Source organism: Colletotrichum destructivum, chromosome 4 (assembly GCF_034447905.1).
Source record: "Colletotrichum destructivum chromosome 4, complete sequence".
Lineage (NCBI taxonomy): Eukaryota > Fungi > Ascomycota > Sordariomycetes > Glomerellales > Glomerellaceae > Colletotrichum > Colletotrichum destructivum.
The window spans coordinates 3,717,079-3,729,545 of NC_085899.1; the positions used below are offsets into that span (position 1 = coordinate 3,717,079).

The 12,467-nt window shown below is 56.0% G+C and overlaps 4 protein-coding genes across 4 annotated transcripts; 2 read left to right on the top strand and 2 right to left on the bottom strand.

The window, feature by feature from the left end:
- Positions 1 to 124: 124 nt before the first annotated feature.
- Positions 125 to 1,924, bottom strand: CDEST_07055 (Putative fungal-type protein kinase; the record flags this gene model as incomplete). Its single annotated transcript, XM_062923214.1, has 1 exon — positions 125 to 1,924. The coding sequence occupies one exon, from the start codon at positions 1,922 to 1,924 to the stop codon at positions 125 to 127; it is 1,800 nt and encodes a 599-aa protein (XP_062779265.1).
- A 2,272-nt stretch (positions 1,925 to 4,196) lies between these two features.
- On the top strand, positions 4,197 to 5,015 carry CDEST_07056 (uncharacterized protein; the record flags this gene model as incomplete). Its single annotated transcript, XM_062923215.1, has 1 exon — positions 4,197 to 5,015. One exon carries the CDS (start codon positions 4,197 to 4,199, stop codon positions 5,013 to 5,015), a length of 819 nt encoding a protein of 272 aa, XP_062779266.1.
- Positions 5,016 to 7,065: 2,050 nt separating this feature from the next.
- On the bottom strand, positions 7,066 to 10,111 carry CDEST_07057 (Putative C2 domain, phosphatidylinositol-specific phospholipase C, X domain, C2 domain superfamily). The gene is made up of 2 exons (XM_062923216.1): positions 9,979 to 10,111; positions 7,066 to 9,785 (listed from the first exon to the last, which is right to left on the bottom strand). Exon 2 carries the CDS (start codon positions 9,783 to 9,785, stop codon positions 8,058 to 8,060), a length of 1,728 nt encoding a protein of 575 aa, XP_062779267.1. The 5' UTR covers positions 9,979 to 10,111; the 3' UTR covers positions 7,066 to 8,057.
- On the top strand, positions 7,068 to 7,832 carry CDEST_07058 (uncharacterized protein; the record flags this gene model as incomplete). The annotated part of the gene is made up of 3 exons (XM_062923217.1): positions 7,068 to 7,104; positions 7,251 to 7,507; positions 7,557 to 7,832. 3 exons carry the CDS (start codon positions 7,068 to 7,070, stop codon positions 7,830 to 7,832), a joined length of 570 nt encoding a protein of 189 aa, XP_062779268.1.
- Positions 10,112 to 12,467: the final 2,356 nt, after the last annotated feature.

The following is a 12,467-nucleotide window of genomic DNA, read 5'->3' on the forward strand; positions in this document are numbered from 1 at the left end:
GCAGGCAGTTGTCGAATAAGTGGATAGATGCACCCAAAGGCTTTTTTGGACATAGAACACATGGGCGCGGCTCTGGCTGGGATAAATTAAACTTCCAGATAGCTATACTATCTATCTTCCACCCTCAGAATACAATGGCCTCTTCGAGCGCGTGTATTATATTGTCGTAAAGCTTGTCTACAGCTTCAGACGAGCCGTCGCTCCCTGTCCAAATCACACCGTCCCGTAAGGGAAACAAAATTTGGCGTAGGCTTTCGGCGAGCGGCTTAAGGGAACGGAACTCGGGGCTAATCTCCCCCAAGATACTTTGAAAGTTATCTCGATCCATGTCAAGAGACTTGCGTAGCGCCAACTCTTCCCAGTTGCCGTTGCTCCATTGTCGGAGCTTGCTTGTGGCTGGGGGATTCTCCCCGTGGTTCGTTATGATTGCCCACAAGAAAACGTAAAGGAAGGACTCCAAGTCGTGCCGGTAAGTATGGTATTGACCCTTCAGAACACCAATAGCCATGAATGGTCTGGTGCCGGTAATCCCGAGCTCTGTTCCTGATTCTTCAGCGAGCTCCACTGCGGAATCGAGGTCTATCAAGATCCCCTGGGGCTTTCCTTCATCTTGGCCATCCAGAATGATCATGTTGCCCGGAGACACATCTTTGTGGAGAATTTTGGCGTCACAAAACAGTGATCGGTGACACTTGATAGCATCACGAAATACTCGAAGCAACTCTCCATTAGACTGAAAAGTGCAAAGGGATCGGCCGACGGGAGAAGTAAGGGTGCAGGCAAGGATGCGATTTTGAAAGAAATGGCCGGTTTCTTCTGTACAGTCGACGAGTCCGTTGGCGCTGCAAGCATCATGCCGTCGTTGTTCATCCACGCTTGCATGTCTCTCGGGCGAGTGTGCCCTAACAAACTTTCTATGTGACCCCCATCGGAGACTTCGACGCAGATTCGCCGTACTCTCGAGTTCCTTGTAGTGGTCCAGGGAGATGGCACCCCAGACGCGTCTCTCTTGGACCAGTTTCAGAAGCTCGTCTTCCGGACGCTGTCTGGCCCAACGCCATTTGAACTTCAACACGTAATCCCATCGATTCGAACCAGGCATTCTAGCCCGGTAGCAAGTTGTTCCCGTGCCAACAACGCTTTCCCGCGACGCAATTGGTTGGCTTTCGAGGTAGAGCTTTCCCAGGGAGGGCATCGCCTTGCTATCAAGGACAATATAGCTGCCGCTCTCATCCGTCTCAATGAGGTTGTTCTTCCCCAGGTCCTGGTCTGTCATACACTGATAGCTGACAATGATGGAGAAAAATTGGATAAAATCTTTCTGAACATCGAATACGTCGCTACAATATAAGCCGGATCGATCAAAGGCCCAGAGTTCGATCAGTGAATCGCGGATGTAGAAGCCGTGCAAGAAGAGCCGTGTAGGCTGACTGGCGAAGACCTGTTGTGCGGACTGGCAGAGGCGTAAAAGACCATCCTGATAACAAACGCAACCATGGCGGTAAAACTGGCCAACAACCTGAACATGGTCCCATCTTGTCGGTACGTTGGAGGCCGGGGAGGTGGGCATGGTCAAGAGGAGACGTGCACTCTGGTGCTCGGGGGCTATTTCGTTGCTCGATATGTGCCGGGAGCCTCGGGCGCCGTCAAGCTCCCGCGACGCATGGCTGGAGAACCATCGTAGGAAGTTGTCGGGTGATGGAGCGGTCGATGGAATTGCGCAGCGGCCACCAACTCCTCCTCCGGCTCTCTGGATTTCCAATGAGGCATCTTGACGCGCGTACTGAAGGTTGCCAAAGTATTTCTTGACAAATCCGCCCATGGGGCCGTGCATGCGGCCGTCGATGTTTTCAAGGAGTTCTTGGTCGTCCATCGCGGAGGCCGGTGGAGCTGGCGGACGATCTCCCGCCGGGTGATTCTCCATGGCCGATGGGGGAAATGGAGTGCTAATACGGTGGTGGGGTGGTTGAGCATGAGAACTTCCCAGGTACGCTCGAGTTGCGACCTTACGTGCTGCTTCGGAAGTTGTTGTAGTTAATGAGACCAAGTTCATTCCATCGAGGGAGAGGCGTAACTTGGAATTGATTCGGTAGTGCAGACTGCCCCATCACAAAATAGTCATATATAAAGCGAGGATGGCGGCTGCATGGCCATAGAATCACCAAAGAAGGGAAGGGGAGTAGGGTGTCGTAATGGCAGCGGCGGTCAAATCATCACCTTTCATCTTCATTACCCGGTAATCTGTGACTCGATTAGGAGAACCAGTAGCGACCAATCGATGGTTTCCTCCTGGTCTACAGTCGTTCTTAGCCGAGTTCTGCTGTCTCGTTTCTGAGCGACGTCTGCAGCGCAAACTCGGGGTCAAGCTTCAGCGCGAGGATGATACGGATTAGACTAGGTGGACCGAGTATGAACTTCGCTCGAAGCGCGGGACATTCATGTTCCCGGACGGCATGCCCACGCCTAATGGGGAGAGTGACTACGGTGTGTCACCATAGAGTGGGAAGCGATCTTTAATGAACTCCCGAGAACTTGCAAGCATACTACGTACGACCTGTAGGCACGGGCGGACGACGTGCAAACACTGCAAACACTGCAAGCATATTGCAACAGTCATCCCGACGAGAGTGATGTCAACTATGGTAATGGGATTGGTTTCTGCCTGGGTGGACAGAAAATTAATTCCGCCAGGAACTCTGGTCCGTGATATTGTCGATCAAATTGTTGCTGCGTTTTGGCTAGGGGAAACCCCAACGAGTTCGATCGCCGGGGACCGGTCGTCTTTGCGGCTTGCGGGTTGCGGGTTCCGACACGGGGATCATGCAAGTTTCCGAAGTGAGATCGTTTGACAGGTGAACCGGGATCGGTGTCCGTATGCGGCAGACAAGGCAGTACAGGTAGCTTTCGAGGGAGGGGTGTCCGGCCTTTCTCTGGAATGAAAAGGTCAATGTTCAGGTTTACGGGTCTCTAACTCATTGTCCGATAGACGAGCGAATGCGGACGCCAATGGTTCTTCCGAGGGCCAAAGAAACGGCCGACTATTTGGCAACATTGGTGGGAGCTGAGGGATGAACCTTGAAAGAGGGGCGCTTTTGGTCGAAAGGGCGGGAGAGACGTGGGACGACGTAGGAGTCGATGGTTTCATTGGTCTGAAGAATATCAAGTCAAACGTTCCACGTCTGGAACGGACTGGCAGCAACCCTGCGAAGGGGGGAACCGCGAAACCAACGAGTATAAGTTTACCCATACACTCTTGCATGTGTGCAGTGTACTTTGTTCCACGGTGATGGGACAACGGAGCCGCGCTTGAGCCTCCAGTGGCGTGCAGGGATCAATACCATTGTGAGACGGGCCGCGGCCCCTGTAGATCCCTGCGATGCCTCTTGTGCCCACTTGTGTGCCCTTCTTATCCCTCTCTTGGTGTGCGTCCCTCTCCTGCTGTTGTGTGGGTGTTGTCCCAGCTCTGCGTCACGTCAGCGCAAACTGTCCCCTTGTGCCCTTCCCTTGCCCTCCTCCCCCTGTAAGGTTTATTGCAGCATGTGGGCAAAGAGATCTTGAAGCACCGAGGGAGTGTAAGAGCGAGAGAGAGCGAGCATGTACATCGTACCGGCATGCACCTCAGGCGATTGCCCGAAGATGGGAGGTCCTGGGGAGGGAGGAGGGGGGTAGGTACGTGGCCACATATTGTTTAAAGATGTGACCCGTCCTCGTTTTCACTGGCATTGGCACACGGGAGAGCCGCCACTCTTTATTCCGGGACCGACATTGTGTGATGTTTATTACTTGTTTAATCTGTATTGTTTGAACCAGACCCGACATTGACAGCTCCTCCGGCTTGGCGGACGAAGACAGGTGAAAGGATTCTCGAGCCGCTGGAACGACTTACACCAGAACAACCTTCACTGCGGTAACCCGGCTATCTCCATCAAATCCAACTCTCGCCAAAGTATTCGATACATACTGGTCGATCTCGTGTCCATTACTACTGTCACTTGAGCTCGACCTGTCTCAACCGGCGAGTCTATGTCCAGAGGACGCCTCTCTGATCCGGCTTCATTACACAACGAACATACGACTGAGATACCCCCCCATACGACTACACGACACCAACGGCCGGCCGCACACATAACTATCTTCTAAATATCATTCCACGGAAATCGATCGCCAGGCGCGTCTAACTACGAAAATTCTACGCCATGGCCGGCGTTCAACCCGGGGCTGGCACCCCTCTCAGCGTCTCAAGCAGCGCGCCTCTCTCGGGACCTGTTCTCGGTGGTCGAACGGGGGCTGGGACGGGGACACCAAACACACTCAGCGGAGCGACGGGAGCACTTTCGACAGGTCCGAGGCGGGCGGCACCAACCGGCTCATTCCTGCCATTATCATCATCGTCTGCGCCGCCCGCAAGGCAAAACACGCCGACAGCCTCACCAAGACCGACGCCATCACCACCACAACCACCCGTGCCCTTGAGCTCCGACCGCCCTCTCACCACGTTCGTCATCTCGTCGGTAACAAACGCAACATCAACACCACTACCAGATGCGCCAGCACCACCACCCTCGGTTACTTCCCTTCCGGTGGTGCTACCCAGCTCCCCGCCGGCCGTTCTGACGCCGTCACCAACGCCGTCCTTCATCCCGCCACCCCCGCCGGCCATACCGGAAAGCAGCCCGCCACCGACGACGCCGACGCCAACGCCAACGCCGACGCCTTTACCCGGCGGCATCGCCTCGCCGAGCCAGGCCGAGACCTCGGGCGGCGGCAACGGCGTCAAGCTGATGCCCGCGCTGCCCATCGCGCTGGGCTCCGTCGGCGGCGTGCTCATCTTCGGGCTCATCATCGGCATGCTGTACCGCAAGGGCCGGTGGCCGTTCCACAGGCGGCGTCACTTTGCGGAGATTGACGAGCTCGAGGTCGAGAGGCAACAGGAGCTCGAGAGGCAGAACAAGATGAAGTGGGATCCCCGGGTCACGAGGGCGTACCGGACGCAGGACGCGGGCGTCAACTTCTGACGGGGGTGGGGGACAGGAAAAGGAAATCTAGATAAAAACGAACAAAAGCGATGAACATGAATTAAATCCAAGAACGAATTGATAATTCAATATCTACATCGCTGACATGATTCACCGTCCACTTGACGCCGCCGTGTTCCTTACTGTTGTAAACTGGTCCAAAGGCTTCTCATCTCGGCTGACACACCCTAGACCCAGGCTCAGACTCAGGGCCCAGATCCGTTGCCGTCGAATCTCTTTCTTCCCCAAGCAGCGGCATCAAGTCGAAATGCCGGTTCGGTCCCGGGCGGTACAAACTCTACACCACCTACCGTTCAGAAACTTAGGGACTAGTTTGGGTTTTTGGGAAACCCTCAGGAACTGACGAGTCGTCTGAAAGTTCGCAAGACTAAAATGAATGCGTCCGCCACTTCCGCGCCATCGGATTCCCACTGGCCCTTGCGTGACTTCACGTCTAAAAAAAATGAAAAAAAACTAAAAAAGAGCCTCTTCCGCATCAGCCAACTTCGTTCTGGAACGGCTGGCCAGGAGTCCAGACTCGAGCTGATGGGGCGTTGGAGGCCTCCGCCTGGCCCGTTCGTGGAAGAGAAGACACGACACGGAGGGATGACTAGCACACGTGTACAAAGTCAAAACCGAACCCAGAACCTAGACCCCTTCGTTGCAGCAAGGCCGTGACGCTGCAAGAGAAGTTTCTGCGTGGGTGAACAGCTCGAGGGGGAGGAGGGGAAATAAAAACTGCGATATTGTAATTCCTGCCAACGAGAGACGCGTACCCTCTTGTCGCTGTATCCTCCTCGACAATTAGCAGCTTTTCTAGAGAAGGCGAAAGAGTGAGGTCAGCGTGTTACAACTAGACATCGGATAGTCGTGGATAGAGTTGCGAGACCGATGAACCCGGAACGACGTCCTCTTGGCGAAAGCAGTCGCATTACCATCAAGGGTGTCCCCAGCGAACCATCCGCCCCCCCCCCCCCCCCTCCGAATCGCAGCCCGTGTTTGCGACCCAGTCTCTCGGGTTTCCACGGCAAGCCAGGGCCCAGCGAACGGGTGGTTTTAGTCACGACAGGAGCTCCTCGACGCCCGCGAACTGCCGCGGGCATGATTCAAACGGTTTACGATCCCTGGGGGCGAGCGTTTACTTGGGGGGGGGTTGGGTTGGGTTGGTCCACGGCGCGCATCGCGTGGATCGTCGGTTGATGCCATGGAGGGCCGGTGACCACGAACCGGAGCATTTGTCGTGATACAGCAACGTGTCCGTGGTCGGCCCAAGGGCTCAGTTGCTCTAGACGTGATGGGTCGTGTGCGGACCCTCACCAGACATACGTACGGAGAGTTGGGGCTTTGGCCAAGGGCGTGCTCTGGGCACGCCGACGGAGCTCTTCACGGCCAGAGCAAGGAAATTCTGTCACTACTGCCTCAGATTCGTGAGAAGAGATCATCCGGTAAATGACAGAAAGATCTAACTCGACCCCTGTCATCAGCCGTCCGGAGACATTATCCATGTTTGAGCCAAGAAGAGCACCCCGGCGCAACAGGTCTTAGCTATGGTGATGTATCATGCCTGAACAACCGAGCAACTGGTGCCGAGTGCGTGCGAAGGGAAGAACCGGTCTCCTACTCTCCCTTTCCAAGATTGTAAAATAGAAGGAGAAGTATGTGTGACCTTGGCTGTATTAACTCCAGTCTTTTAAAGTTACACAGCAAGAACCCTAGCAGTATCTTCCTTAAATACTCTGCAACATAAGTTTTGTTAGGGTGATTTGACCACAATGTCGAGATTGTAGGGCATGATAGAAACCGTTGAGTTGTCGCAAGTCGATATCGTTGAACCGTTCTAGACACTAGCCGTGATAATTGCTCCTTCATCTTCGCTGATCAGAGACGCGTCTAAGCCCTTTGGTATCTTAACGATGGGCCTGTGGAAGGATAGAAAGGGTAACCTCAAGATTAATAGCATCGTTGGTAGCAAGTAGGAAGCCATGCTAGCATCAAATGACCTAACTGAAGCAGTTGTTTATGCACAGTGATGTGTGTGATCCAGACGCCTCCATGTATCCAAAAGCGGCCAACGGCACCGATGTTGACGGTATCTCAGCTCCGTCGTCCTCACAGCCTTGTGCTTTGCGGCAAATAACATCATCAGGGTCCCGACCATCGCCGTCCAAGGTCGCATCATGCCGTTCCCGTGTTTGATTACGTTTCCCGGTGCTTCGTCCGTCACACACTCCACAGAGTTCGCGCTCGAAGGACGTACTGGCCGACTGACGAGACAGCTTTATCCCGATGCCGATCCCCGTCTTCAAGCTCTTACACCACTTTGGCTCCAAAGGGCCCGGACATTCAACGCGAGACTCATCTTCCGGCAGCTCTTCTACCTCACAACCGGCCTGACACTCCAGGAGTCAGGCGTTGCGGTCTGTTCCCTCGTGAACGCCCTCGGCCGCATCGCCGTCGTCTCCGTCATATATCTCATGCGCAACGTCGACTCAGTAAAGGCGCAGCGCCTGCTTCCACGTCGATTTCTCCTTCGCCGCTGAGTTCGCGGCGGCGTACTCGCCGGCCTACGATGTTGTGGAAGGCGAGGCGCTGTGGTTCCGTGGCGCGCCGACCTGTCTGTACTGCGAGCTCACGCTAGTGTGCTACGCCGTCTCACTGCTCTGGGGGAATCACTATGTGTTCGGCCGCGCGCTTGGGTGTTCGAGCGTCGAGACGATGACCCTGCTGTCGTCGGGTGTGGGGTCGACGAGGAGTAGCATTGCGGGTGGGAGAATCACGATCCGAGACGGAGTTGGGTGGTGGGCTGCAGTCATATGAGGAGATTGCAAGGTGTGCGAAGAGGGAAGGCCTTTGATGAAGCATGATAAAACTGACGTACACGCGCCGTCTCATCAAAGATTCGTTTCCGAACTGTGACATCAATCACGCGACGCTATGGAAGAGTTGGATACGGCGATTGAGAGGCATGTACTAGAGTTACGAAACCGCCAGGAGGAATAGTCGTGATAATCGTCAATAAGGAGACCTCGTCCGTACCCGTCATCACGCGTCCACGAATTCAAACCTGACCAGGATGGAGCACTTGGTCTCCCTTCCCTTCAGATCTAGCATGCGGATGAAGACCCAGCCGGGAATGGTGTAGAGCAGCCGCACCGCCCCGACGGCCAAGATGGGGTTTTTCGAAAAGCTGTCGTCGCTCTTCACAAGCATCCGCAGGAAGACCATCTCGTTGTCCTGGTACTCCCACTCCAGTACCTCGTTCCACAAGGGGTCGGTGGGCGGGGGGTTCTCGCCCTTGTGGAGGAAGCCGGTGAGCTTATGCTGCTTGTACCCGGCTGTCTTCCTCTTAGGGGGGTTAATCGCCAGGTCGTGGGGGTGGACGAGCGTGCAAGTGAGGTAAGGCCGGATGGTCTCGTCGTCGTCGCGGCCGGAGGGTATAGGAACGTCCGTCGCGCCGCCGACGTGGAGCCGGAGCTTCTTCTTGGTGCCGTTGCCGAGCCTGCCCGAGCCGCCGGCCCGGAGCTCGGCGGGCTTGAGGACGTAACCTTCGGAGCCGCTGAACAGGGCTTCGTTGATCTGCATCGAAGCGCCAAAGGTTTGCCAGTTGAGGGCGCAGATTTGGGCGCCCACGCCCCAAAAAGGGACGGGGTGTAGGTTCTTGGACGAGATGCGGGTGCCCTTGGGGAAGACGCGCATGAGGTGGTGGGCGTTGTGGCGGGAGATCTTGTGGGTGGCCTCGGGCAGATGGGAGGCCAGGCCGGACTCGGAAACGTTGATCAGGTGGTGGTGGGGTGCGTCCTGTAGAACCTCTTCATACCAAGAGTTGTTGACGGGTTTGACGGACTGGGCGTAGACGCCGAGCTCTTCCAGCTCCGGGATGATGAGGGAAGGAGGGACTTCCTTCTTTTTGGCCTTGTAATCGTGGCGGGCCTTTTTCTCCTCTTCGTCGTCACTGTCGCTTGAGCTAGAGCTGCTGTCATCGGGCTCGCCGGGGAAGTGGTACTCGACGATGACGACAATCTTGCTGCCCAGCTCTTCCAGACGGACGTGGTCGCCCTGGCCGTCTTGCTCGGCGTGGCCCTTTTCTCGCACGGTTCGACTAAGAAGGCGGTCCCCGAAGACGCCTCTCATGATCTGGACCAGGCGTAGCTGGCCTTCCGGGTCGCAGTGGTTTTCCAGGGACAGCAGAATGGGTGCGGCGGGCTCGGGCGCCTTGGCTTCTTGGTCGACGACGTCGCGGATGGTCTCACAGACGGTCCGGAAGGGGATGTTGGAGACCAAGGTGTAGCCGTGGGTGACCTTAGGCTCGTCTTTGTTGTCGGGGTTGTCCCAGGCGTCGATCTCGACACAGCGCGCGCCAGCGTGCAACGTCTCGCTGTAGGCCTCTGCCGAGGAGTCTCCAAAGAGCTGATGGGCCAAGAGGTAGGTGTTGTGGCTGGAGCTGATGAAGTACTCGGGAAGCGGGTGAGACCTGTCTGTGAGCTCGCGTGGCACGATTATGTGAGGCTTGTCGACGAGGGCCTGCAGCGCCGGGCTGGGGTGATCCGAGCTGAGATTTGCGTCGCTGGACGAGATGACCCCTTGGTCGACGAGAAAGGAGCGGAGAGCACGACTCACGCGGAGGCGGTGCTTCAGTTCCGAGTCACGGGCGGCGTGGCCACCGCCGGCAAGGGTGGTGTTGTCGGTCGCATCGCCGAGCTCCTCATCATCCTCGGGGGCCGACTTGGAGAAAGGGTTCAGATTGGCGAACTTTGACGTGAGAGAAGCCATTTCTGGGGGCGCGATGTCTGTCAGTAATCAATCGTTTGTTGGTCTTCGTCTATCGTGTTACTTCTCTCAGCCAATGTATGTTGCGGTGCAGCTGGCCTCTGAGAACGGATGAAGGGGACTCAGACGCGAAGAATGCGGAGGTGAGACGGACGCAAACAGGAGTTCGTCAGAAGAGCAAGACAGACAGACATACATAGGTATGGGGAGGATGACGGCGCTAGGGAGAAGAGGGAGGGAAAAAAGAGGGAAAATGGGAACAAAAGAGGACGACGTCGAGCTTGGCTGATGTGCGCCGCGTAAGGTCGCAATAGCCGTGGTGCGGGTGCGGGTGCGGGTGCAGGTGCAGGTTCAGGTACTCCTTCCGCTGTAGCTGAGCTCCTTTCGTAGTGAGGGGGAGGGGTTAAGATGTGGAGTACATCAGATAAGATAGAGCATCAAATGGGATAAGCACAGAGCTCGCTAAGCTTTAGCCAATTAGATTATCCCGAGGCAGCCCCTTGTGGTTAGAAGCCATCCATGTCTTACATAAGACAACTCAGCTTGGTATCCTTCTCCTCTGCCCCGCTGCTCTTCGCCTCCTTCTCATCTCAAGCAAGCAAAATGTTCCTTCGTCTCAACTTGGCCAAGGAACACGCCATCTAACGCCGAATGCAGCCGTATCTTGGACACGCAAATGGACTCTTGAGCCCCGTCTACAGCTTCAATGGGAGCCTACTCGTGTTGGAAACCTTGAAGCGAAAAGTGCAGGAAGCGCAACCCGAGTTGATATCCCCACAAAGCGCTTGTATGTTTCGTCAACGAGCTTTCGGTCACCAACCATGCACCAGTCTCTTGCCAATAACTAGCGTGCCCCGTGAAGCCCAATCAGCTCGCATTCCGGCATTTCTCGAGGTTGGGCATGCAGGCAGCGTCGTCGTCAGCTTCCAGGTTTCGACTGTGATCCCCCCAAGCCCCCCGACGAACGGCAACTCCACTTCGGCGACTTACTTACCGGCTGGGCTTCTTGGAACGGAACGCCTTCCGGGAAATATTCCCATTTCAGCCTTGTGGGCCCTGTTTCGCCGCCAGCTGCAGATGTGCCGTCCTCTTTCTGCCCCAGATCCTTGACATTCACGAACCACAACAGATCTGGATGTTCTCATCACTCAACAACCTCTGCCATCTGGCGTGGGTTGACTGCTGTGTGCAGTTTCTTGTCGCGCAAAAATGACCTGACGAGACCGAATCCCGTTTCTTTCCGACTGCTTCAGGTGCTTTATCGTTTTGTGAGTTTCGAGAACGGCCGCTTGGGACACCCGGCGAACTCTACCGTGTCCCGGGGTCGGTCGCTTCGTTTAACCATCCGCTGCCGACCAAGGCAAGCTCAGGCTTTTGCACCACCACTACCAACACTTTTGCCTTTGCCTCTGACGCGAAAAGGTTTGTACAAGTAGCCCACTGTCGGTTCCGACCAACCGCACGCGGGTATCTCCGTTTTAAGCATTCCGCTCTGGCGCATCAGTGCACCTAGGACATGGAGAGAGGACAAATGGCCGACAGCCGACGGTCTTTGGACTGCTTCAACCTTGTCTTCCCTTCTCTTTCCGCCAAACGAATCCTGTGCTCGTAAGACAAAACCATTCACATCTTCTCTGTCGCTCTCCGGCCTCATTGGTGAGAGCAAAACATGCACCCTGGGACAGGGTAGGGTGGGACGATATCCCATTCGCCAACAGGTGCATTCCAGCGGATCGGAATGTTTGGGCCAGACGACGTGCACATGGCAATGTTTGGGTGGCAAGACATTATTAGACATTAAGACATCCGGCATCCAGAACTTCAAATGGACGAGCAATAGCCAACGGCGAGTGCAGGAGAGTTGGCCGCTCGCTGCACGGAGCACAAGCAAACACCCCACTGAGCAATCAATCAGCATGGCGGCATCGAAGTGCGGGCGTTTGTATGGATGTGTCTTGAAAGCTCCCTCCATGTCACCAGCGTCATCATCATCATCAGCCCGCCCTCCTGGTGCTCAAAGGCACACGAGCACAGAGGACCCGATCCGGCCGACCAGACAGCAACACACACACACACACACACACACACACACACACACACACACACACACACACACACACACACACACACACACACACACACACATACACACCATCTGCGCGACCAGGACCTGGCTGGGGACATTGGCATTTGGATGTGGACGTGGACATGGACGTGGACGTGAACGGGCAAAGAGACGGGGCGACTGCGCCCTCGTGCAATGCTGGTACTCAATACGCCGCGTGCGGAGTCCACCATCCATCCCATCCCATCCCATGTCATAATGCAGGCTGCCGGACTGCCAGCGGCCTCCTGCAGTGGTGCTGCAAATGGGTCGTCAGGGTGTGTCTCCCAGGGTGTCTCCTAGGGTGTCTCGGCCTGCCCCTCCCCCGGGCGGCGAAAGGCCTTCTCGAGCCTATGGCGTGCTCGTGTCTGAGGGAATAAGCTTCTCATGAGGGCTGGGCCATGACGTCGAGAACCTGCTGCAGCAGCGGTGTTTTCCTTGAGGGTGGTGTAGAGCTTGCAGAGCTTGTGGTTGCCCGGCGTAGCTCAGCACTTGCCGCTGGTCGCTGGCGCTTGGGGCACGTTGAGGGTGCCTTGGAATGCCCCGGAAGGGGTGTGGAAAGGCTCGATCTGGTCGCTCCC